This window comes from Oryctolagus cuniculus, chromosome 1, assembly GCF_051225735.1.
Source record: "Oryctolagus cuniculus isolate XC-2025 breed Fujian yellow rabbit chromosome 1, ASM5122573v1, whole genome shotgun sequence".
Lineage (NCBI taxonomy): Eukaryota > Metazoa > Chordata > Mammalia > Lagomorpha > Leporidae > Oryctolagus > Oryctolagus cuniculus.
In genome coordinates this window covers 105365049-105390736 of record NC_142867.1, presented here as the reverse complement: position 1 = coordinate 105390736, position 25688 = coordinate 105365049, and the positions used below count along the sequence as shown (strand labels likewise).

Genomic DNA, 25688 nt, shown 5'->3' with positions numbered 1-25688 from the left:
CTCCTGCCACCGTCCTGACCACAGAGTGCAGCCACACTCGTCTGTCTCGTAACTCAGAGAGCTTTTCCTCTTGAATCCCAACACGATGGCCAGGAAAGCCCAACCAAGCATGGAGCCACAGCCTTCTGAGACCTGAGTGTGGAGCCACGCAGCCCACTGTGGGGGAGGCAAGCGATCCCCCTACCCTCTCTAGCTTAAGTGGGCACCTGGGCGACTCCCACAACTGTGATGTCTCCAGCTGCCATGACTCTGGAGGACAAAGTCTCCCCAGAATTCCTGACTTGGACAGCCAAACCCCACAAGCTGATGCAGCACACCTGAGCCACCTGCCCAGGGAACAACAAGGAGTCGACTTTGCGGTAAAGAGCTTACTTAGCCCCATATTCCCCCACCTCCTAGGCGTCCCACAAAGATCTGCTCACTCACTCTGGACTGTTGATTTTAAGGATGAACTGACCAAGGAGTGCAAAGGAAGAAAGGGCACTTCAGCCGGGCTATCTCCACGGAGACAGCCTGCTAGGCAGCAATTAGGACACTTCCTGCAGCCACACCCACATGCCTGGTCTTCAGCACCAACCATCTGACCAGCGCCTGGGGAGACATCCCCACCCCAGCATCCCTGCCCTAGGAGCCTTCCTGACAAAGGACACTTCTGGTCCACAGCTGAGGACTCACCTGTCAACTCGCTGGAGGCCCCACACGTCTCCCCTACACACACACACACACACACACACATTCTCACCACCAACCGCTGGTGTCTCTCACTGCTGCACACATAGGTGGCCCACGCCCTGTCTGGCCTGTCTCCTTCTGGGAGGGGCAATCATGACAACTGATCTGAGAACTGGGGAGCACTACAGACAGGGTAGGCCCATCTGTCTTCCATGGTTGGCCATGGCAGGGAGGCTATGGGGACCCCTCCTCCTGCCTGTGGTTAGCATTCGGCTGCACTGGAAGAGCAGAGAGTGGTGTTGAGAGTTCTCTGCGAGACTGGGGCCGTGAGGAGACTGGCTGACAGTGGCCAGGTAGCTGGCCCAGGCAGTAGAGCTCTCACTTTATTCCCACACCTGAGTTGGTCCTGGATCCCTAGAGACGGATCTGCATCTCCAGCAGATCCGCTGCCATCATGGTCTCTAGCAGACGGACTGCCTTTCCTTGATGGTGCTTTCCAGACACTTGCTCTGTTACGAGAGGTTCAATTTCAACTTTGCTTCAATTGAGAGGCCCTTGGCAGATAGGGTGCACGGCTCATTGGGCACCATCTCCTCCTTCTCTTGGAGTTACCAGAGAGAAGAGAACTGGACCATGGTTGTGCAGGTAAAGCAAGCATCAGATAGAGGGCGCAAAAAACAAGTTCTGTGGTCCTAGCACGGAAAGGCGGATGGCAGACAAGATCTCATGAAAGGATCCGTACTCAACCAGCTTCCAAGGCGAGGCGGGAGCCAGGGCGCTGCCCATCTGTGGGGTCCCATGGACTGGTAGGTAGTTATCAGTCCTTCCAAGTTGAATGAGACAGGACCTTTTCCCCAGGATGCTTGGCCAAGCCTTCCTGGGGGTCCAGTACATCTCAACCCACTGCACAGATAGGTACAAGGCAAAACTAAGCTTTGCATGGGCAACCGATCATGAGGATGGCCGTAAGCAAGCAAGTTGTCAGGGCTGTTCAGGCACATTAGGAGGGGCAGCACTGTGCATTACTTCGAAGCGGGAAACTAACAAGAGAGCAGAAGCAGCCGTACCTGGGATGGCTGTGGGCTGCGCCGAGGTCCTGAAGACAAAATGAGCCGCCTTGGACTTCCCCTGCTGGTTCTCAGCCACCACGTAGACCTCATACTCGGCATTCCAGTCCAGGGACTTGAGCATGACGTGGTCACTGCCCGACGGGAGCCTGATTTCTGGTTTCCACTCGGAGGACAGCTTCTGGGAGAAATTGGCCAGAGGGACACAGGACACCAGACAGTGTTAAGACACAAATGCGGGGTACACTGGCTGATGGGCAGAACTTAGGGGAGTCCCAAACTATCGGTGCAAAAATCATGAAAAGAAGAAACGATGGTAAGATATGGTTTGGATTCGTCATGAGTTTAGAGACTGATTCCTGAGGGTCACGCAGATCTGGAGGTCAACCCTGTGTGGCTTCAAATACAAAGAGCAGTGGTGCCAGCGCAGCACTGGACCACCCCCTTCAACACCCATCCCCCCTGCAGTACTCAGGGGCTCAGGCAGACCCCGTACCCCAGGCTGCACCCTCGAGTACTGGGCACATATGCATCAGGACGACCTAGAAGAGTAATACAACAGATGTTTCTTGTGTATTTCTGTACAGCTCCCTATTCAGGTGTGTGTGTCACCTCGCTGATGTGTGAGCACTGCACAGATTCCAGTTTTATTAAAAATAAAACCTGTCCTTCTCTGAGAACCTACTATGTGCCTGGCCTGTACTAAAGAATTTGCTGACATGTTTGCTTGTATCCCAGTGACAAGCCTGTTGGGGAAGGGAGGTGACTAGGCTCCGGCTAGATCTGATGTGGGGGATGTGAGAGAGAAGTAAGGTAACTCTGCAGACTTTCCTAAAACACACCACAGTCAAGGCTGGAGCCACACTCAGCTGGGCCCAAAGCAGCAGTCTTCCTTTTCAACAGCAGGGAGCTCAACACTCGTCTGTTGAACTGAATGGGATTTTCCTGTTCTGTGCAGTGTGGCCCTGTTTCTGCACCTGCAGCTGAATTGGTGAGGTGTCTCGGGTGTAAATCTCGCTGTCAGGTCCAACCCAGGGGTGCTCAGAGGACCCCCAAGCAGGGATCCTCTGAGCTCAGCAGCACAGCCTGGGCGTAAGTATAGGCAGGGAGCTAGAGTTCTGCACTCCTCCCTTTTTCTCATGGAACACCCTTTCTTGTTATTACCTACACACTCACCAATGACTTTGTACTGGGTGGGAGTTTATAAGGCTATTGTTGGCTGATTGCTTCCCTAACAAAACAACTGTGGCAAAAGGTTGGAAGACCCCCAGAAGTCCTCCAATGGCCTCACAGGTGCACAGCTCACGTCTTGATAATCTTTGGTCTTTTCACAAAGGCACACGCCCCAAGGTATCTACCATGCACAAAAGAAGGCATGACACATCTGGAGGCCCATGGCTGAAGCTGGAGGAAGAATTCTGCTACAGCAAAGCTTCTTCCAGGCAGAATGGTTGGTGGAGCCAAGGGGAAGCCTTCAATAATGTGGCAGTGCTCATGCTGTGGCTGCGACCATCATGGGGAAATGCTAGGACGGGAACCCTCTCGTGCACAGAGTCTAATCAGGAAGCCGGGGCTATGGAGCAAGCCAGCTGGTGCACAGGCCACCAAGTAGCTCTGCTTTAATTTTCAACAGGGAAATTGAGCTGCCTCTTTTATCTTCGTTGATACACATCATTATAGATCAGACAACCAGAAGATAAGGCACATATTTAATAAAGTAAGCGTATGGTATACAATACATAATAATAATACAGAATAATTTTTTTTCAGAATAATATTTAGCAAACTGATCTTCTGAAGCAAAAGAGGATGGTTAAGGTTGTTGTAATCTAACGCATCTTGGCGTTTTAGCCCTACTGCCTCTCCAGAGCAGGGCCTGCCTGGTACCGCCACCAGGGCTCTTTGGGCAAAATAACATCCGAGGTGACCTCATGCAGGAGATATTTCCAGCCTGCTCCCACATCTTAGTGGTAATTATAGTTACCATTTATAGAGGTTTCCAAGTACCAGGCACATTTTTGATGCTTTGCGTTCATTATAAGAATCCTTGCAGCAACTCAATAAACTATTTCGTTCCCATTTTACAGATGGTGAAATCGAAGTTTTGGAAGATTGGGTGATCTATTCACCATCATCTGTTCAGGATTTATGTTGGTAAGTGGGCAGGTTGGAACTGGACGTCACGTCTGGCTCTAAAACCCGTGTTCTGCCCACTGGGTCATGTTAGCATGACAATGGCCAGAAGCCGTTGGGGTACTTGGGGCCACCTGCCCAGTCCTGGCATCCTACTCTGGAGTGAGGGAGCCACAGGGCTACTCATTCAGTGGGACCTCTGGGTTGGGCTGGAGGGACATTGATTGAAGTTTTCTTGCCATGTCAGCTTCCACCTGGCTTAGAAATTAAGTCGGCAGGAGGGCTGAGTGACTGCCAGGCCTGCCCACCAGCTGAGCCCTGTGCTGGATTAACGCTGCAGATACCCAGCCAGCTAAAGACCCATGCGTCTCTTCTGTGGGGACTGGCTAAAGACCCACGCGTCTCTTCCGTGGGGACTGGTCACCCAGCAGAGAGGAAGGATGTCAACCTACTCAAAAAAGCCTGTCTTTGGGCAATCTGAAGAAAGTACATTGCTCTCTGGTTCCTTACTCTCTACCATTTAGAAATCCGATCTGGAGGTTATTCCCAGTGTCCAGAGGCCACCTCTAATCTCCCAGCAGTTGGGTGTCGCTGGCGATGGCCAGGTGTCACTATAAACCCCATAGGAGAGAGCGATTCTCAGTTCTGGGGTTTGGGGACGAAAGGTGGAACCATGGGAATCTGAGATGGGTGGGGAACAAACTAGGAAGAAGGCGGCTTAGGACCAGGTACCCTGTGTGCGGGACTGCAGGGGCGGACAGCAGGGGAGAGAACTGGCCTTATTTTAGGAGCTTCAGGCTACCTTGGGTAGAGGTAAGAGGCCCGGATTGGACTCTGGCTCCCCAAGCTGTGACTGTAGCTGTAACATGGGGTAATCGTGAGACTGACTGCTCGTTAGACAACAGCAACACCTTTGCAAAAGGCACTGGAAGATGGCAAAGTACACTTGTTGAAAAGTTCCAGAAAAAAAACAAAAACAAAAACAAAAACATGTCAATTGTGGTATCAGTTTGTGACTCCCACAAACTCATGGTTTTAAAATGGTCCCAGTGTGGACAGGGCCGACAAGCCACCTGCGGGACATAGGTCCTGCTGGTCCCATCTCACCCCCAGGTCTCCCGGGCTTTGCATGCTGTTCCCTAGCTAAGTTGGGAGCCAGGGCTGTGGGGCAGGGGAGGGGCTGTGGAGGGAGGTCACTCACCGCTCGGTACTTGACCAGGTAGTGTCTGATGGGGGAGCCCCCGTCGTCCTGCTTGATCAGGTTCACCTTAATAGAGTTCCCATCCTCTCCCATCTGCCCTTCGAGCTTGGGTGCACTGGGTTCCCCTGAAACAGGCAGTGAGCTCACATGAAATCCTGTCCACAGGTGAAACGCAGTCCATCAGACTGGGGCGCAGTGGCAGGTTAGGGACGGGCTCTTTTTTATTTTCTCAGAAATGCCAATGGTTAAGAAGCCATAAATGTACAACTTCAGACTCGAGGTAGCGGCCTCAGACTCAGCCCAGATGGCGAGTGCCTTTTGGGAGTGTTTTGGAAACACCTTTCCTATTTGCACAGCCCTTGTGCCAGTTTAGCAAGTGGCATTCTCTGTCGCTCTGTCTCTGCTGCCTGCGTGTCCTTTTGGCAGACTTAGTTTTTATAAACCTGACACATCTGGAGGAACAGCCTGAAATATGGGGAAATGTGCTGTGAACAGAAAACTTGAACCTATACAAATGTTTTTTAAAAAGGTTAAGTTTTTTTTTCTCTGGATATATCCCTTAGCCCAGGGAAGTCTGACCCCCTAATGGAAATGAATGATGCAGTATTTTTGTGAGTACCTTTACACAAGTTGGATTTTATGACTTAGAATCACTTGTTTGGAAAACAACAACAACAACACATTTCCAGTTGTAATTAAACAAAGCACAACTGGCCACAGGCAAGAGACCTGTATTTGTGGCTCAACTGAGTGAGCAATAATCCTTGGCATTTTCATGTATTAGCGTAACAACCATTTAAGTATTTTTTCTTTGGGAGAGCAGACCGAACAAAATGCCTTTAGTTTTCTCAACAGAAAAATGGTTGATGTTCCCCTTTGCCATACCCGCTAGGCTTGTAGCACTGCAAACCCATGGTTAAGAAGGAAGATGAATTTGTACGTATGTCACACACTACCAGGGCCGGGAAGGTTCCACAATGAGACCCAGACTGACTTCGAGAGAAACTATTTCGTTAGTATATGCTGAGTAATGAGGTGAGAGGCTATCTGACACAAAACATTAAAATGAAGATGGAGCACACCTGGGGAGCCCGCACTTTCTACATCTATTCCATGACTGCAGACAGAAAACTTGGAGGCTGTAAAATAACTGCTTTCTGAGTAGGTTACCCTGGCCCACTCTGGGAAACAGAATCACAGACATGTCGGGAAGGCTGGGGGAGGACGTGTCACCAGGCTGCTGGCCAAGCCATCTACGGCCTCACCACTTCATTGAGCTACTTGGGAATCTCCTCCCTGCGACACAAGGAGGAATCACAGAAGAGCATAACCTATGAGGGTGCTTCAAGAAGTTCATAGACAATGGAAGCAAAAGAGGAGTTTGTCTCGATGCACCGTAATTTTGTAATCCATGCTCAGGGGTGGACTTCCAAAAGCTCATGGAAAAAATGCAGCATCATGGAACAACTATGCATGGATTTCATATTTTTGCACCAAAATAAACCAATTTTCAATGCCATTTTCCATGAGTGTTTTGAAGTCCCCCTGTGGAATCCTAGTACTCATACTTGTAGGGCCAGCTGCATGCATGTCACTGGGAGCTTGTTAGAAATGTGGATTCTGGAACAAGATCCCTTGGCGACCCATGTACACCTAGTTTGGGGAAGTAGTAATGAGGACTCATAAAAGTTGGAATGCCGGCTTATGTAGTCTTGATGCTGGAGAGATATTTAGGAAAAGGGGTGCTTATTACTTGTTTTTGTCAATCAGTAGTTTGAGAGAAAATAAATGCAGCAATAAAAAGACAGGTGAGGGGCCCACATTGTGGCATAGCCAGTAAAGCCACTGTCTGTGGTGCTGGCATCCCATATGTATGCCAGTTTGTGTTCTGGTTGCTCTACTTCCAATCCAGCTCCCAGATACTAGCATGGGAAAAGCAGTGGAGGATGGCCCAAGTGTTTGGGCCCCTACCAAGCACTTGTGGGAGACCAAGAAGAAGCTCCTGACTCCTGTTTCAGTTTGGTCCAGCCCCAGCCATTGTGGGAACCAGCATATAGAAGACTTCTCTCTGTGTAACTCTGACTTTAAATAAACCTTTAAAAAGACAGGCAAACATTTGTCCTGCTTCTAAGCCGTGGTATAGCCACTGGCTGCACCTAATGGTTAGGCGTAGATATATCAAGCTATGTTGTATTTTCAAGCTACTCTGGGCTCTTCTAAGTCTTTGAATTACTACTCATTCATGTCTACAACATTATAAATACCCAGTGCTAAAAAGCAACTCAAAATGGAGTGTATTTTTAGTAAGACATGAGTTTGTGGGAGCTTCACCAATGCTGAGCAAATGGAAGGTGGCACAGAAGTTGATAAATTCTATTCTGACTGTCTGGAGTTACCAACTTATCTGGGTAAGCCTGGGATGTACCAGATTTTAGCACTGTAAGTTCAACAACTGAGAAATCCTTTAGTCCCAGGCAAAGTGGACCAATCGGTAACCTTACACTGAATAGAATGGGACATCACTCATTCTAACTTTCTGCACTTGGAATCACAGCATGGCTGTGTGTCAAGTGGTCTGACACAACGGTGTGTGAGGTGGCTTATATGCCTTAGGAAGGAGAAGAGTTTCATTTTATTTTTTTTATTTTTATTTTTAGGGTTTATTTATTTATTTGAGAGGCAGAGTTATAGCCAGTGAAAGGAAGAGAGACAAAGAGAGGTCTTCCATCCACTGGCTCTCTCCTCTAATGGCCACAATGGCTGGAGCTAGGCCAATCCAAGGCCAGAAGCCAGAAGCTTCCTCTGGGTCTCCCACATGAGTCCAGGGTCCCAAGCACTTGGGCCATCCTCCACTGCTTTCCCAGGCCTTATCGGAGTTGGATCAGAAGAGGAGCAGCTGGGACTAGAACTGTACCCATATGGGATGCTGGCGCTGCAGGCAGAGGATTAACCTACTGCGCCACAGACCAGCCCCAGGAGTTTCATTTTAGGATGCATTAGTGACTCTTTCACCCTTCTCCAAGCCTTCTTGGAGGAATATAAAGATCTGTCCATGGAGATATTTTGTTGTGCCCTCCTTACTATTTCCTCTCCCAATTGGGCAGTGTGAGTTTCCAATGCTGAATCAGTACCGTCAAACACTGTCAGAACTCTGCTTTGCCATGGCTCTGTTGCCTTGGCCAATCACTGTGTCAGTCTCCACACGTGCCATATGGACACTGGGTCAAATACTCTCTAAGGTTCCTTCCGGCTCTGTCGTCACGGTGACCCAGTGATGACCACTGTGGTAGAGTGGACTACCATCTATGCCTTGGCTATTTCTCACAACAAAGTGGAAGACATAACACAAGAGATATGGCCTCCAGTCAGCTGTAGGGAGATACACCCTACAACAATCCCAAGTATCTACAAGTCCCTGCAGCACAAAGGTGCCAACTCTTTGCCTAGCAATTTTGAAAAAGTTATCTCAAAAAGTCCTATCTTTGAAAAGAGAGCCTCCAAGTCTTTTGAAAGACAAAGAACACAAATCTCTCCAAGGAACCCTTGCAGAAGCCAAAAGCCCTGCTGAAGGAACTCCCTTATCTTCAATTTTGCTTCAGAAAAAAAAAAATCACTGGGATCACCATTAAAAAATGTATCACCACCAAAAAGAAATCGTTGGGAAAAATCACTAAAAATTGTACCATAGCACTTAGTTCTAACATTTACCAAGGTTAGACCACTATAATTTGCTGCCATTTAGTTTGAGTGACTACCATGTGACTCAGAAATGTATTATTTTCTCGTAGAAGTTAGAAGTTTCGTATTGTGTAATGTTTAGGTGTATCATCGGGAGTGCTTTACCTCTGATTCACACAGCAAGTGAGTGTCTACTAGGTACCAGGTTGTAAGCAATTCAAGTCTCAAAGGCAAACAGGGATTTTTATTATTTTGCCAAATGCAAAGAAAAAAAAAACTTAGCTATGGTCTATCCTTTTAAAAAAGGTGTGGAGTACTCAGACAGCAACATAACCCTTCCAAAGGCAATATTTGTAAAGGATGATCATATTCCAGTGATGTCATAGAGGTCTGGTCAAACCCAGTTGAAGGACATTCAGACGTGAAGAGAGTAATTGTTCAATCAACTCTCTTACCATCTGATGCTTACTCTTTCTCTTAAAGATTAGCAGTGAGGTCACAGAAACTTCCCCAAGATCTCTGTATAGAGCCATGCCAGATGGGGGAGGGGCTGCTGCAGAAGCAATGCGACCTTGACCTTGGGGAGGGCTCACTGCTTTCCTGACCACATTAGCAAGGAAATGCTTTAGAGGGTCCTGTTGTGCAGGGTGTTCTGAGACGGCTGCTCTGATTGAAATCATTATGGGTAATTTCAGCAAAACCAATATTGTAATTATTTGTAAATGTTGGTTTGCAATTCAGCAGTAAGTGGCAGGTTGCTCCAAGAAGACCCCTGTGGTTAGTTATACCCTTTGAATTGAGCTGCAGGCATGAGTCAAATTCTACCCCCCCCCCCATATTTTATGTAAAGACTGAAACAGTGGTACCTTAAAAATAAACCCTGCCAATAGCAAATACGCCATAATGGGCAGTTCTGGTATGCTGCAGTAAAATGTAATCCATGAACACAAGGGAAAAAGAGCCAACCATAGAGAGGCCACACACAGTCACATCCATCACAGGCAGGTCCTCGGGAGCCCCCCCTTAGAAGCTGTAATTGGAAGTGTATTTCTGGCCGTGTGGATTGCAGGTTCTTGGTAATTACTGGGCTACTGTGCCCTCAACTCGGAGTCAACTTCGTGCCCTTCCTCTCATCAGCAGAAGCCCTGGGGTTAGGAAACTGCTGGAAATCCAAATTCCACAACAAAAATGACACAAGCCTGGGGCATCTGGAGAGCCTGTGTGAATCTCGGAGGGAAGCGAGCACTCTGCTTCTCCCTCCAGCAAGGCCAAGCACCCAGAGTTGAATCTTGGGAATGAAACGTCGGGGTGCCGGGCAGGTACCCTGAGAAAGCCTCGTGCTGTGTTTTCTCTCCAGTCACTCCTTGTCAGCATCAGCATCTGAGTATACATTAGTGATGGATGTAGGGCTTGCATTAAAATCCGTTATTATTCAATAGGATTTGGCATTACAAATACTGCTCATTTTATTTATCCTGTCTCCTTTGGTTGATGGTTTCTTGTAAGCAATTTGAAACTTGTGTATACCTTTTTACTATTTACCTCTAAAATGTCTCAAATGGATGACTTAGCTATTCAGACATGAAGTCTATTCGATTTTTCCAACTCAGAAACATTCAATCACATCAGGACATTGGAAGTTTGGTGCTTTGGGGATTAGACTGCCTTAGGGGGTCAGGAGGCAGAGGTACTGGGCCACAAATTCTCCTGGCTACAGAGCTCTTGGTCCCAGTGTCAGACAAAGGTATCAAATATGAGCCATGCTACATACACCCCTGGATTCTCAAAATGCCCCCAATGCCTCTTTTGGTAACGACCTGGCTAGGCTAGGATGCCAGGGGTCTCTTAGTCCCACAGAACGGCCTGGCGCTGCAAGGATGGTTATCAATTTCTCCTCAAGCATTGCTCCCCAGTGGTGTTCCTTTTCTCTTGAGCTCTTTGTTGTCCAGTGTGGAGGATCTGATTATGTCTACACATCCTGACTCTGCCAGTGTGGATGCAGAACAGGTGTGTGGGCAGTGTGGGCAGGGGCGTGGCCAGTCCCCCGGGATTTTAGAGAGAGGACGCTTTGCTTTATCTGTTGGGGCTGAGCTGGCGAAGGACCTGGTCCCCAACTCGTTTTCAGCACCAGTTCCCCTAGGAATCAGGAATGGGAGTGTGCGTGTTGAGGCTGGGGTGGCAAACGGCAGCAGAAAGTACAAATGAAACAACAACAAATGAGCTCTGACAGACAGAGCCACAAAAATACCAATCCCCTTCTCACGGGTGTCGTGAAAACACCAACAGATTAATTGATCAATTATCTCCGCTTCATCATCCCAAAAAGAAATATGAGCGTGAGGGTATAGCCTGTGGTTCTGGGGCTGATCCAGGCTGAGGAAGTTATGGCAGAAATAACTATCACCAGCAATTAACTCGGCTCCAGCCTCCTCGGCCACAAACGGAGCTGCTGCACGTCTCCCACACTATTTCACGGCCCTGCGACTGGTTATGAAGAAGAATGAGGCTGCCGGGACATTTCAGCCCTCACACTGGGAACCCTAGGGGGAACCGGCAGCTTCCGCAGCGAGCAGCGGCTCTCGGTCCCTGCCTACACAGGATGCGGGTGGATACACTTCACTGCCTCCTCTTTAGCCCCTTCTCGCTGCCTACCCTGGGAACCGCCAGTGCAGGGAACCCTTAGATATAAAGGCAATCCGAGCAGACACCCTGGTGGCAAGTGTGTGTCGACCTGCCAGACACGGGGTCATCCAGACACACAGCTGTAAAAAATAAAGGAGGGGGTGGAAGGGGTGGTTAGTGATGTTTTCGATCTAAGAAGGAAGAGTGGGTGTTAAAGAGTTTAGTTCATCAGAATCAGCACTTCCTAGCACGAGTCAGTGTCAGTAGCTAAAGAAAAAAAAAAGATCATTATGAATGGAGGTGGGAGGGAGCCATGCTCATACATGCAGCATCGTGACACAGGGGGGCTTCTCGTCACACACATGCTGGGGGAGGGAGTCCCATCTACCCAGAGTCCTCATAGCTCCAGAGAGTCACTGGAGGATGCCCTGCCGTCCTGGGACAGGTGCCTCAGTTCATGGGTCACACGCTCCTACACAGGACAGGCTCAGGAGTCCAGCCACTCTGGGGGGCGGGGGCGGCGGGCGGGCAGTACCCAAGCCGCTTAACCTCCCCTCTTCTCCTGATTGGCCCTGCTTCTTTCAGGGCTGGCCAGCTGAATTTAGGGTGGCTGCAGCATCTGGGGCACGTTCAGCACACAGCAGGCAATTTCTTGGTGGGTGGAGGGAGTAGTGGCTAGGCAGAGACCCTGCATTTCATCCCCCGTTGGGTACACAAGCCACTGATGGGATGAGGATTCCCAGCTTGCTTAAGCCGTTCTAATTCAGGCCCAATTCCCCTTAAATCTTTACTAATGTCCAGGGAAAAGAGGCAATCACCATCCCTAACTAAGCTTTCTTTCTCTCCCCCATAAATTTTATTTGCTTTAACCTCTACATTCCCTTCGATTTTATTATCCAAGACCATTGCTGCGGTTTGTGGCTCACCTGAGTAGCAAGGCTGAGCCTGTAGTCAGAGAGGGAGGTACTGGCATGGCTGGGGACATGGTTTGATGAGGGGGAGGTCGCAGTTTTGGAATTCCTGGGGAGTTTTTAAAGTACTGGCCACGTGTTTGTACTGCCGGCCCAGACCACGGCTGAGCTGTATTTCCGGGGCAGGTGCAGGAAACATCTTCAGACAAATAGCCTAAAATGTTGGGAAGAGACAGCTCTTAGAGTGAATTAGCTTCCACCTTGTTAATGTGGTCCTTGCTTCATTCTGAAGCACAGCATTGCATAGAAATGACCAGACTTGTTTTTAAAAATAGCTGAATGCGTTGCATAGGCAACATCTAGCATCTGCTCACATTTAATATTTCATAGGGCAGGCCCAGACCTTGTGCCAGGGCACCAGCCACTGAGCAGTCCCCACAAGTCTGAAAAAAGAGGCTGCACCTGCACCTGCTCAGCCTTATGAAGCCACAAAATTGTGGATGGGTCTTGAAGTCAGGGGATCTCAGGCTCCCGGTATTCTCCATCCTACAGCCTGCAAGAGCTCATTTATTTTAAGAGAGGTCACATTCCCACTTGGCTTCATGCAACATCTCTTTTTGGAAAAAAGGGCAGACATAGGCAAGTCTGGGAGTCTGGCTGTAAATGGGACTCAACTGGGGGCAAAGCAGAAGTCCTTGGAGATGGGGAATGTGGAGGGTGAATGAGAGGGAACACACACAGGGCAGGCACAAAACAAAAGGACAGAGCAGGGACACAGAACATGCGAGACAAGCTATGGCCGGTTTTGTTCCAGTGGATGTCGCCCAATCAGTTCTTGGGGAAGTGAGGCCCTACGGGGCAGCCCTGCATGCACGGGCACCCTGGGCAGTTACTGGTGTTAGTTTTCCTCTGTGGTCACTGCAGCCCCTGTGTGTCCCAGGCGTGAGGTGAAGCGACAAATTTAGCCAGGAAGAAGGGAATGCGTAGACTCCCTGGGGGCAGGGTCTAAACAGGGATCTGATTTCAGTGGGGGAAGCCTTGAGCAGCCACTTCCTTAAGTGAGAAATGTCTTAACAAGGTTGTGACAGTCACAATATTAACTAATTATTTTGTCACCGCTAGCCACTTAATTAGGCTACAATTTTATTTTCTTTGCTGAGGGTCAATCCTGTGCTTCTTGATTACACGGAGACCTCCATCAAGTAATTGCCAAGTGACTTTGGCTCTTTTCACCCCCTGCCTGGGGGAGGGCCACTCTGGAGAAGTGGCACCTCAGTAATCACAACCACAGTGGTAATCCAAATTCTTATCTCAGAAAGTCCTTAATTTGCATGACTGTTTTGAAGCACTCTCATTGGCTTTGAACAAAAAAAGACCTCTGCAATTGACACATTTCTCTCTGTAGCATTTCAAGGTTGTAAACACTGTCCTGGGCGCCTGACTCATGTTAGCGCGACTGAGGTTTTCAGAACCATAGGAGTAAGTTAAGTAATGATGCTCTCAAGGTCATTTACAATATACCTTTTCGGGAAGTAAGCTTTATGAACTGTCAGGTAAAAACATCAGGTGATTTTGTTGTGGGGAGCCATCAGCCTGACCAAATTTCTAGAAGCCAAACATTAAACCAAAGGCTGCCATGATATCAACAATTGTCATATGCAGGCTGTAGGGAATGATGAACTCTGGATTGTGAACTGGGAACAAGAGGAAATCTCTAAAATGGCTTTGCTTGGGAAATCCGTGACAGGAAGAAATGAACGAGCCCTGGGTGTCAGGTTGTGGGCCCAGATTTATTTCACTAATCAGAACAAAGAGTTTTACCTTCTGTTCATCAGCGTGGACGACATCGTCAGCACCATGCAAGCCACATGACAAAGTCACATGATACGCACGCACATGATTGGTTGAAAGGAAAGTGGAGGAGGTCACATGGAAAATACAAAAAAATTAAAAACTGATGTAAACAATGGGCAGGGAGAGAAATCAACAACAAAATCACAGACTAAATAAAAGGAGAAATCAAATTAAATTAGCAGCATATATAGAAAACACCGGGAGCACAGTAAAACTGCCCGGAAATAGAAGAATAATAAATCATAAAGGGCCTTTGGTTAACAACACCAAAAAGCATTAGCTACAGCTGCAACATTGCATTATTAATCCACAACCAAGGAGCACGGGCACTCGTTTGGAAATGGGGAGATATTTCTGTTGGGACCCAGGTGTCAAAGCCAATCCAGGAAGACTGTTAAAGGAAAAGATAAAACAAAACAAAAAAAAAGCAAGTTATTATTCACAGATTCCAGAAATGTCTCAGCATCCTTGGGAAACAAAGGCAATGAAACACAACGCGGTTCATCGAGGAACAGTCTGAGCTTAGCGAAGCGTGGATTGCGCACCCTGGAAGAACAAAAGATTCCATTAAATTAAGAGAATTCATGTCATGTTTCTTCCAGCGTAACAGGGAGAGACAGCCTGAGCTGACGGGGGCAGGGTGCATGCAGGGGTGGTGGCCTTGAGGGTCCTCTCCAGCTTGCCCAGCCACACACCCACGGTGATCCCAGGACCCACGATGAGACTCCCTGAAGTCTAAGCGTAAAGGAAGAGGCCAGTGCAGACTGGGGGGCTAAGTTTCCCTCTGATAGTTCCCACAGAGGCTTGGTCCACAGGAAACCGCAGAAGCAGCCCGGGGCAGTTTGACATTAGACAGGGCGAGGCCACTTGGGGGGCAAAGTGAATTATCTTTATCCTGCATTGACAAGAAATGAGATTTACAAAGAAAATGAATTTCTTATTCGGAGTCACCTACGTTCCTTTTAGCCCTACACCGTTATGTAGATTCACACCTGTAGCCAGATGACTTTGACTTTTAAAGGGCATTTTCGCTTTTCCACCTCAACTTTGCTAGGCCAGCAGACGTTTTGGTCTTTGCCAGATGAGGCTAAGGGGGAAGAATGGCAGAGAGGTGAAAACCCCTTCCTGCCTGAAGCACACTGCTGGTGAAACATATTTAGAGGCAAGAGTTTTAACCAAGTGAACCAAGATCCCTTGCCACTGGGAGATGTGTCTGACATTTACACAAGTTCTGGAACATTCCTATCGGGGTGTCCTGCATATATACAACTGCAATTTTATTTTAGGACATTTTTAGTTGTGATACATGGATCGACACACACACACAAGCACACACGCACGCAAAACTAGCAGATGACTTTCAACCCCAGATTGACAATTGAAGGAGTTTTGCATGCTCATAGCTACTATGCTATTAGTTGCACTGCAATCCACACGTGCTACATTTTATCTTCCTGGTTGAGGAGTATGTTCACACTAGCTACGGGCTGCAGCCCAATTGTGACTGCCTTTTCTTTTTCTCAGTATTCATTAGGAGTCACAATTTGGGTCAGCAGTCAAGTGGTTCAAAATAAAAAAGACTCAGACTTTCCCCCTTGAGATGCCACAACAATGCATTTGATCTGTGATGTTTAAAAATTCAAACACATCGGGCGAGGAACACCTCATTCTCCCCTTCAGGAAGAATCTGCAAGCGAGGCCGTGTTCATTGACAGAGACCAACCTAACGCGAGGCATCTTAAAATGCACCTTGGGTGCAAATGCCTCCTGTAGATTTCGCCATCCTGCACTCAGTGGAAAAATCAGAGGAGCCACACTGTGGAAGGAAGGGTTCTGTTAACTGTGTTCCTTTTCCAAATGCAAAATAACTCCATCATCTGAATTAAACCCGTGTGAGCGCAGCTCATTGTCACCGACTCTGCTCTGCTGACAAAATGAAACCTCAAAAGCATCAGGAATTAAAATTCATCGCAGCACACACATGGCAGGAACACCAAGGAAGCAGACCCTTTGCTCTGTTCTGCAGTTTAAAAAAAAAAAAAAAAAAAAAGGAGCCATTTTGTGCACCATGCAGAATCGGGAAACTCTTTTCTTCTCTGTTCAATTATGCATCGGCAGCCTTGGCCTGGGGAGCCGGAGCTGGATTTTGTGTACCTGCTTTCTGCCTTCTCAGGCCGACTTCTGCTCCACTGCACGTGTGCCATTTTTTTTTCTATGCACCCAGAAATACGATCAAAGCTCAGAGCCTCACAAAGCTTCGGCGCTTGGACATTACAGGCATGCCCACACACTCCTGATGCCCTGTCAGGGGGTTTATGTCCTCAGCACACACCTTCACGGGAGCCTTGTAAAGACCAGCCTGCAGCCTGCAACGTGTCACAGTGCTGTCCGTGCTTAGCTCTCCACCACAGAAAAGAGAGGATATGGGCCGGCCCTGACTGCTGCTGTCCAGAGGCTAACTCCAGCCTTTGCATCTGGACTTTCAGCCCACAGGGAGCTGGCTTAGGCTTCCTCCATCCAAGTAGTCTAGCATTGAGACAGAAGCCTGAAGGGCGGCGGGAGGGAGGGGGATCGCTCCTTCCCGTAAGGGCTCGGGTTCGGCAAGACAAAGGAGGGCGTGCAGCGAGGAAGCAGCGATTCCCTCCTCTCTGCACCACTCTCTGCCGTCCCCACGCAGCTGTGTGCTCCACTCCTGCTCCTCGCTCTCAGTCTTTTTGCTACGTCTCTCCCCGCACACGTGAGCGTGGTGCGTGCATTGGGCGTGTGCACGTTTCAGAGGGAGGGACGGCAGGAGCTGGAAGGAGATGCTGCTCTTTTGTCTCCTCAGCGCTTTCCTAGTCCTTTTCTGTTCTTCACCTGACGGCCAATTTGGAGAGGCCTCCTCATGCACAGAGAACTATACGAATCATCACCCCAGTTCTCTCGGGGACACACTGCGGGCTCTCGTGGCCAAGCAGACGGCATGCCTAGGAAACCATGCCAGCCTCGGGGCCTCCATGCAGTCACAACTGTTGCTGTTAACGAAAGGGAAGACAACGGGCAGAGCTGTGACCCAGAAGGGGGCTCTGCGACACACAGCACGAGCGGTCTGCGGAGAGCAGCTGGGCTCTCTGTACTCACTAGCTGGTTCTGTGGCTGGAAGGGCAGGAGGAGGCCAGGTTGCTATGGAAACGCAATAGACAAAAAGGGCACAGAAAGGTGAAAGAGAGCGGAGGTACATTAAATTCATAATATATGTATGTCTATATATGATATACAGACATCATCATGAAGACAAGACAGAATGCTAAAGGAGATAGTCCCTTACTCCTTTTCCCCTTGATATTCCTCTATCCCTATGAGTATTTTAAAGACATTATCAGAGATTTTGCTGACACAGTACTCTCACACAGCAAAAAATAACACAGCCTCCCACAATTCCTACTATTAATTGCAGCTGTTTTGTGTCTTTCACGTTGGTGCTCTAATTTCTGTAAGCCCTTGGGAGGCAAGTGGAATCTGTCCTCCAGTTGAGGTGAGTAATCTGAGATTCAGGAGGCTTTGTGACTTATCTGAGGTTGTGCAGAGGAGCAGAGCTGAGACTGGCACCCAGGCCTGATGACCCAGTGCCTGAGCTCCTTCGGCTGCAGTGCACGGCCTCGAACAGCGCCGTGTGGGGAGGTGGGCATGTTTCTGGGCCAAACAGATGGCAAGAGAGGGCTTTTGCGTGTGGGGCTTGAGTCCTCTCCCAAGCTGGAGCCCAGACAGAGCTGTTCATGATACAGCAGAGAGAATAAAGCCAGCTGGGCGGCGCCACCCTGCCTGCAGGCTGGGTGCTGTCTGCTCCTCTGAGCAGATGCGGGCGACACAGCCTGATCCTCAGGCAGCTGTGGCCTCACGTTGCTGTTCAAACCCAGAGAACCAGGTTCAAACTTCTGCAAAGTGGCAGGCCTGCAGCTCTCTCTCCTCCTGCGGATTCAAGGGAACAAAAGGACAGAGCAGCAAAACGAACTACGACCAGAAATGAGCGAGGCTCACCAGGTGACCAAGCCCAGGACCGAGCAGCGGATGCTGGCACCAGCTCAGTGGCACTGATCCAGGGTGGCAAAGTGGGATTGGGGCCATGTGCACTAAGGCTGTGTGTGGAAGGCCACTGTGTATCAAGAACATCAGGGCTCACTCACGAAGGGTTAAATTATTTGTCTAAGCCCCTACTGCCAAACACTGTGGGCAGGCATTGTTTATCTTCTTCCAAATATTTATGAGAAATTATGCATTTATGGATAAAGCAAAAGCTATAGGACTATCTAATTTCAATGCCTGAATCCAACTGTTCCAATTAAAATGAGGGTAAAAGCACAACACCTCAAAGTGTTTTAGAGGATCCTGCAGGGTAGATATTTTTCTTGGTAAATTTCTTTGGTGCAGGCCACTGGGAATCCTGGAGACAGGGCTGGCCGGAGCAGCCCTGTCCAGAGCAAGGCCCTTCCCCTGCTTCCTTGAAGCTGAGAGGTCCTATGCCTATTTCTCTTCTCATTTGCTTCCCTAAAACCCGACAGAGCTTCCCGCTGTGGGAGGTGAGTTATCACCCTGCTCAGGAGATAGCGTGCGACAGAGCACTCGGGCTGTTGGAAAGCAACCTGCAGGGAGATGGATGAAGAAAATGATACTCACTCTCTGGTGAAGACAATGGAACAGGGGTAGAGGAGCTAGCAGGAGCTGCTGAAGAAAGAAAAATGAAGGTGAAAAATAAATGGGGTGGGGGAAGAAAGCTCATGGAGGGAGTGGGACACAGGATGGAAAAACAGCCACGACATCCCGGAGTGTCAGTAGGACGGGCTGAAGTGAGTTACTGTAGGGAAGAGAAACACCATGCATAGAACAGGTGGCCGCAGATCCATGGAGACCAGGGTGCCCTCTGCCTTCAACCCTTGAGCCTGGGCACCTGCCAAACCCTGCTGCTCAGGTCAGGGGTTGGCTGGGAACAGCTGCAGAGGCCTTGAACCACGACTGGAAACAAACAGCCAATAATGCAGGACCTGCTGTCTCCATAGGGTCAGAGGGCCCAGGGCAAAGGCACTTGGACCTCGATATAAGGTAAGCAAAAGGAGATAACACTTGGACTTTTCATGCCACACACAAGGTTTATTAAGAAGTCCAGAGAACATCTATCTACTATGAAAATACCATGCATGTATTTCAAATTTTTTGCAGCAAAAATATTTATTTTTTCTTACACACACGCACACATGCATACACACACAGCTCTGCTGATTCATTCTCCAAATGCTTGCAATGACCAGGTGGCCAAATCTGGGAGCCAGAACCCAATTCAGGTCTCCATGTGGGTGGCAGAACCCAATTATTTGAGCCATCATCACTGCCTCCCAGGGTCTGCATTAGCAGGATGCTGGAACTGCAGCCAGATAGCAAATGTAGGCCTTCCAATGTGGGATGTGAGTATCTTAACCTGCAACTAAACCACCAGGTCATATGCTCACCTCAAAACTTATTTTTTCATGCCATTTTCCATCAACTTTTTGATGCCACTTTGTATCGCTCATCTATGTTTAAATATGGGTATATATTTACATAGATAGTGCATATTTATAACAAAGCTATGTAACTGCAACAACTAATAGAATAGAAGTGACTGTGCTGCTTAAGGCTTGTTATGGGTGAAGTTCATGATCCCTTGTATACAGACGATCATACAACACCACTGCCTCCAAAAGAACTCCTATAGAATGCGATTATTTGGGGGCATGTGTTTGGCACAGCAGCTAATGCTTCTAGGGATGCCTATATCCCATATCTGGGTGTCTGGTTTGGGGCCCCCATTCTATTTCCAATTCCAGCTTCCTGCTAGTGCATGCCCCAAGAGGCAGCAGATGATGGTTCAAGTGCTTGGGTCCTTGTCATTCACATGGAAGAGCTACATTAGGTCTGGTCTCCTGGCTTTGACCTAGCTTAACCTTGGCTGTTGCGGGCATTTGAGGAGTGAACAATGGAAGATCTGTCTCTCTCTCTCTGTTTCAAACTACCACAAATTCACACATAAGAAAACCACTTCTTGAATGTCTATAACATAACTTGGGTGCTGCTATAGAAGAGCGCTGTAGGTAATGTGCAGGTTTTTCTCAGTCGCCCTGAGAAAGGGAATGCTGAAGAGACAGGAGCTGACACTCACCGACTTCGCATGGAGGATGGTTAGAAATGGTGCATCTGGAGACTGGGGCACTGAATGGATCTTTGGTTTGTCATTGGCAAATATTCAGGAGTCAACCCATCAACAATCACAAAACAAAGACCCCTTTGACAGCTAGATGAACACTGGAGAAAACATCAGCCAATGTGCAACACTGCCTTAATGTGCATGATTTATCTTCCTTAAACCATGAGAGTACAATACCACTGGAATTACAGCCAGCTAGGTCACTGACTGGTGATGCCTGGACAGTCTGGTTAATTCAGGTAGAAGCGTATTGCCTTCTCAATCCCTTTCCTTCATTTACTTTTTGGCTTTTACGGGGAGCACAATTGTCCATATCATTCTGGCAAAGGGATGAAATTTTTATGTGTTTTAACCACATTTTTGGTGCTTCCAAAAAACTTCTGGAAAATAAAATTAAAAGATAAGTTTATCTTGATGCAAAAGATTTTGAAATCCAAGCATATGAGAGTTATTAAAAAATTCATGGCAAATAGATATTATGAGAAAAGTCTGTATGACTTCTAAAACTTTTTGCACCAAAATAAACATCTTTTAATCCAATTGTTCTTGAAGTTTCTGAAGTCCTTTTCTGTGTTACATACAATGCATTCAACTTATACTTGAATGTGCCATCTGTTTTCTAAAGGACAACATGTGAGAACTAAAATCTCAGGACACTACTTCTAAAATGCAGAGACTCATTCAGAACCTCTACATTCCAGAAGCGACGGTCTGTTCTGCTTTGTGGGACACAGCCCATTAGGAGGGAGCCCAGCCAGGCAAGGACCTTCCACAGGTGTGTGGCTCTGTCATGGAGGAAAAGAATCCTAAGAAGGCACAGAGCCCCTCCCAGGCCCACAGAGGCCACAGGCTTCTCCACCTGAGCATCCCATCCTGACAGCAGCAGATATGTGGCTTAAAAGAACACGAAACAGGAACCCTTCCCCAGCTGAGGGCTTTATTGGTTTCGAGTCTCAGATTCTCATCACCTTCATGTATGTTTATCCCCTGCACGCAAAGGAACCTCCAAGCAGGTAAGCCCTGCTTTCTGATCTGCTGGCAAGGACATGGGAGTCTTCTGCTAGTGTTACCTGCTCATTCCTGCTTTGCTATGTCCATGCCTTTGGATGGGGAGAAATGCTCTTTCTTTTCTTTCTTTTTTTTTTAAAGAACCAAGAAAGCAATCTCACTGTTGAGATATCTCCACAAACTCCCAAGTGATGAGTTAATGCCAAAAATCGGCCTCACCCAACACCTCCATGCCCAGGGGACTGAGAGCAAGTCTCACTGCCCAGCACGCCAGGCCCTGCTGCCTGTGGCTTCCCTTCCAGCGTCACAGGATCCGACCATGCATGTGCTCCCCTGCAGCAGTAGAGGTCAGGGAGCGGCGACTCAGCATCAGGAACCAATGCCATTGGTTCCTGGTTTGATGCAAGCGCACAGGCAAACCGGTGGCTAAGTCTGATGACCTTGGTTCAGACAACCTTTGTGCTATGCAAGGAGCGGGAGCAAAAACTCAGAGAAGGTCCTTCTTAAAACCTGTCCTGGCATCTCTTAGGAAAAAGTAAGGTTTGTAACAACTGGCGCCATCTCTCGGGGCAGCAGGATACCCCTGGGGCTAGGCCCTCCCTTCAGCAGCTCTGGGAAGGTCAGGAGGTCACAGGAACTGCCCCGGTGAGGCCTCCTTAGTGAGATGATGATGTTCCCACATGTTCAGCGCCTCCTCTCTTTTATGTTCTTAAGAAAGGCACGCTGAACTCCAAGACGATGCCCCGGTCCCTCTCATCTGAGAGGTTTGCTTTTTAATTCCTTGCTCCATGGCTTCACTACATGATTGAGGAAAACTGACTTTCTGTGCCACCAGGAATGCCTGCTGCTGTATGGTCCCTGGTTCACTTGGAATGGGGAGTCGATGCCATTGTCTTCCAAAGGGCTTCTTGGAATCTTGGTCACTCATCTGCTTTCATGCTAGCAGACAATAAACAGTAAGGTCTAGGGGTCCTGTTTTTCTTTTTTAAATTGAAATGTAAGTAAAAATTAAAATTTTAATTAAACATTGACTTTAAAAACATGATCTTTGCTATAAAAAATACTCTCACCTTCCCAAGGCCTGAGCTGACAATAAATAAACACCACTGTGGCCTTTGAAGTCCCGATCCAGTTACTGTGTGTCAGGAGAGGTTAGAAACCCAAGAGGAGGCCTCATCCCAGTCTTCTTTTCAATGTAACTAAGCCACCACTCACTCACTGATCAAATCCAAAGGGAGGAGACTTGGAGACTCAGCGGCAGGACCCGTCAAGGGTCAGCGGAAGGATCCAGCAGCAGATGCTGTCCTGCCCGGAGCTGTTCCTCCCGAAGCAGCCCAGACTGACAGCTGTCACTCCCGACTCTGCCATCGTTCGGAGCTGGTGCTTTCAGACACCAACTCTGCTGAGATAGTGGATCTGGGTCTTGCTCAAGATCTCCAAACGCCTACACTTAGCTACTTGGTTTTTGCTGTTGCTGCAATATTTCTGAATGCATTTTGACAAGATAAGCTTCCCTGAGTGCTTTTCAGGAGCTGGGAGCTTTTTGTGACAAGAGCAGGCAGTTTCCTGAATACCTTCTACCCTGAGCCCATGTGAGTAATGCTTCCCTCCACTCTCGTCTGAGCTCTGCCTAGGAGAGAAGAGCCAGGCCCCGGTCGGGGTGAAGCTTGGGGGTGTCTACAGAAGCCAAGAGGGTCAGACTGCAGTGTCGCTCCCTGTAGCTCTGTTACCTGTGTTTACAGCTTACACCATCAGGGTGGCCTTTCCATGGGGTTCTCCCCCTTCTCCATGCTAGACAGGAGAGTTACTAGGTCGGCTGATCAGTCTTTTACAAACATGGAGATGCACACTGCAGATAACCCAGTGCTAATGAACACAGCTGCCTGGAACTAGGGATTTAACTCCCATAGCTGCCTGCGGGATATGCCATGACTTGGAACCAAAATTCGTGCCAGGTTTTTATAAGCGTGGGCTGCAGGGACCTCCCAAGTCAGTCCTGTTGTTTCCTTCCAGCTCCCAACTGCAAGACAGGAGGGCAAGGAAGAAACTGAACTCCATTCTTTTGTTTTCTTAGAGCACATGTGAAAATTCTTTCGGGGGGCTGGCGCTGTGGTGTAGAGGGTAAAGCCGTCGCCTGCAGTGCCGGCATCCCATATGGGCGCCGGTTCAAGTTCCAGCTGCTCCACTTCCAATCCAGCTGTCAGCTATGGCCTGGGAAAGCAGCAGAAGATGGCCCAAGTGCTTGGGCCCCTGCACCTGCTTGGGAGACCTGGAAGAAGCTCCTGGCTCCTGGCTGCAGATCAGTGCAACTCCCACTGTTGCAGCCATCTAAGGAGTGAACCAGCGGATGGAAGACCTCTCTCTCTCTCTCTCTCTCTCTCTCTCTCTCTCTCTCTCTGCCTCTCTGTAACTCTGACTTTCAAGTAAACAAATAAATCTTTAAAAAAAATCCTTTCAGGCTATTTTCTTTTTTTCCCTTGAAGGGATGTTGATCGCGGTCACCTTCTCGTGTCCTGGCTAAAGGTGAGGTGGTGCTCCAGTGTGGGCCTCAGAGGCCACGTGCAGACTTCATCATGCTTGGCTCAGCAAACATTAGTGTTGTCGTCACAGGGCGATCATCACACACAAGATCAGTGAACACAATTTCAAAAGACACAGAAGTTGCATGCTCTAAGAGAGGAAGAGGGTTAGCCTCTTGGAGTAACCTACAGATGTTAACAAGGGCACAACTAGACTAAGGTCAGTGTGGTTAAGGCCCAGGCGGTACCATCTACTCCAGCCTCTAGGGGACAAAAAGGGACTGGAACTAAATTAAGAACTAGGACTACCAGACGTTAACGCTATGGAAACAGGTAATGGGGTATGAAGAGGCACTTACGTGGAGGAGGGCTATCTGCATTTCCCATGGATGGAACACAGACGGAAAGAAAAGACAAGAGACAGACCCAAGAAAAAAAAATAAGATGTAAAAGAAATGACTAGAATCTGAGGAGCACACGGAGCTGGAAACTCAAATTATCAAATTACTTCAAATCCCGAAGGTAGCAATTCCTGTAGAATGAAGATGACACGGGCTTTTCCACTTCTGGGCTAAGGTAAGGGAGCCCCCTCTGCAGGCTCCTGACTCCAAAGAGAATGAAACCGAGTGCATGTGAACCCCAGGGTCAGAGCGAGCTCGGGGCGCTCGGTGCCCCTCGGGAGCCAAGTTCTAGAGTTTCTGCAGCTGGAGGGACTCCGGCGCTGCCCAGCGCAGCCACTCTGGGCCACAGAGAGACGTGGCCAGAGCTGAGCCTGGCTGCTGTGGGAAGGGAGGACAGACCAGGGCCGGCAGAGTTTAAGGGAAGAGGGAATGATTGAGGGAAAGCAGAGATGCCAGCCCAAGCAGAATCAGGGAGAAGCAACTCTCAAGAGAGAGTGACAAACACTTCTCGTGTGTGTGTGTGTGTGCGCGCGCGCGCGTGTGTTGGAGGAGCAGAGAAGTCCAAGGCCACCACCCTCCTTTCCCTTCCTGCACCCTGGGACTTTGCTCCTGCTCATGTATCCTAACAGCAGTCTCCGTTTCTCCACGACTTGCAGCACTGTCCCTGCCTTGACCCTCTCCTTTCAAGCCACAGGGTGCTCAGGGCCACTGTGGCTCCTGGGAAAAAGCAAATCCTCCAGATCCCTCCATGCACATCACTGGTTTGATTCCCTGTGTGCTGTAGGCCTCCTCCCCCCTCCCCAGCAGGCGGGTACTCTAACAAGCTGAAGCAGGACTAGCACAGTGTCCCCATGCCCCTGAGAAAGACAGGATGCAGGCTGTGTGTTAGCTGGAGTTCTAGAGGTGGGGCTATCAAGAGCAGAGGGCAAAAGCTGGCATCCAAACAGTGAGGTGGGTCCGCTCAGGGTCCTCTCTGCTCCCAAGGGGCAGAGGGTGGGCGTGGGGCAGGGGCAGGGCAGCTGGCTCTACTTACGGACTGGCTGTGTCTTGAACTCGGAGGCCGCGCTGATCTCACCCAGCCCCTTGCCGTTGAGGGCTGCCAGTCGTACAGCATACGTGGTCTCCGGCTTCAGGCCCACGATGGTGACGATGCCCTCCATGCTGGCTGTGGTGAGAATATGGGAAGTGTCACAAAAGGGTGTGAGGCTCTGGGAAGAAGGCGCAGATGCTGGTGACCACAGCAGGGCAGGGCCGCAGTGTCTCACACAGGGGATCAGCTCTGGCTCCCACAATTCTACTTGTGAGCATACGCAGAAAAGAATGAAAACACAGGACACAAAGAGATGCCTGGGTCCCCAGGGTCGCAGCAGCCATCATTCACCCCCAGCAAAAGGCAGACACAACCCAA

The 25688-nt window shown here is 48.9% G+C and overlaps 1 protein-coding gene across 30 annotated transcripts in view; it reads right to left on the bottom strand.

Moving 5' to 3' along the window:
• Positions 1 to 25688, bottom strand: part of NCAM1 (neural cell adhesion molecule 1) — a 331209-nt gene that overhangs the window by 14683 nt on the left and 290838 nt on the right. For 6 of the 30 annotated variants that reach the window (XM_051849322.3, XM_051849293.3, XM_051849346.3 and 3 more), the window contains 4 exons: positions 25314 to 25445; positions 24239 to 24253; positions 5074 to 5198; positions 1740 to 1917 (listed from right to left, as the gene is read on the bottom strand). In XM_051849322.3, the coding sequence (XP_051705282.1) occupies positions 1740 to 1917; positions 5074 to 5198; positions 24239 to 24253; positions 25314 to 25445 (450 nt within the window). Of the gene's footprint in view, positions 1 to 1739; positions 1921 to 5073; positions 5199 to 17258; positions 17301 to 18791; positions 18840 to 24238; positions 24254 to 25313; positions 25446 to 25688 lie in introns of all 30 variants that reach the window. The other 24 variants (XM_089312658.1, XM_008261331.5, XM_051849299.3 and 21 more) reach the window with 6 other exon arrangements.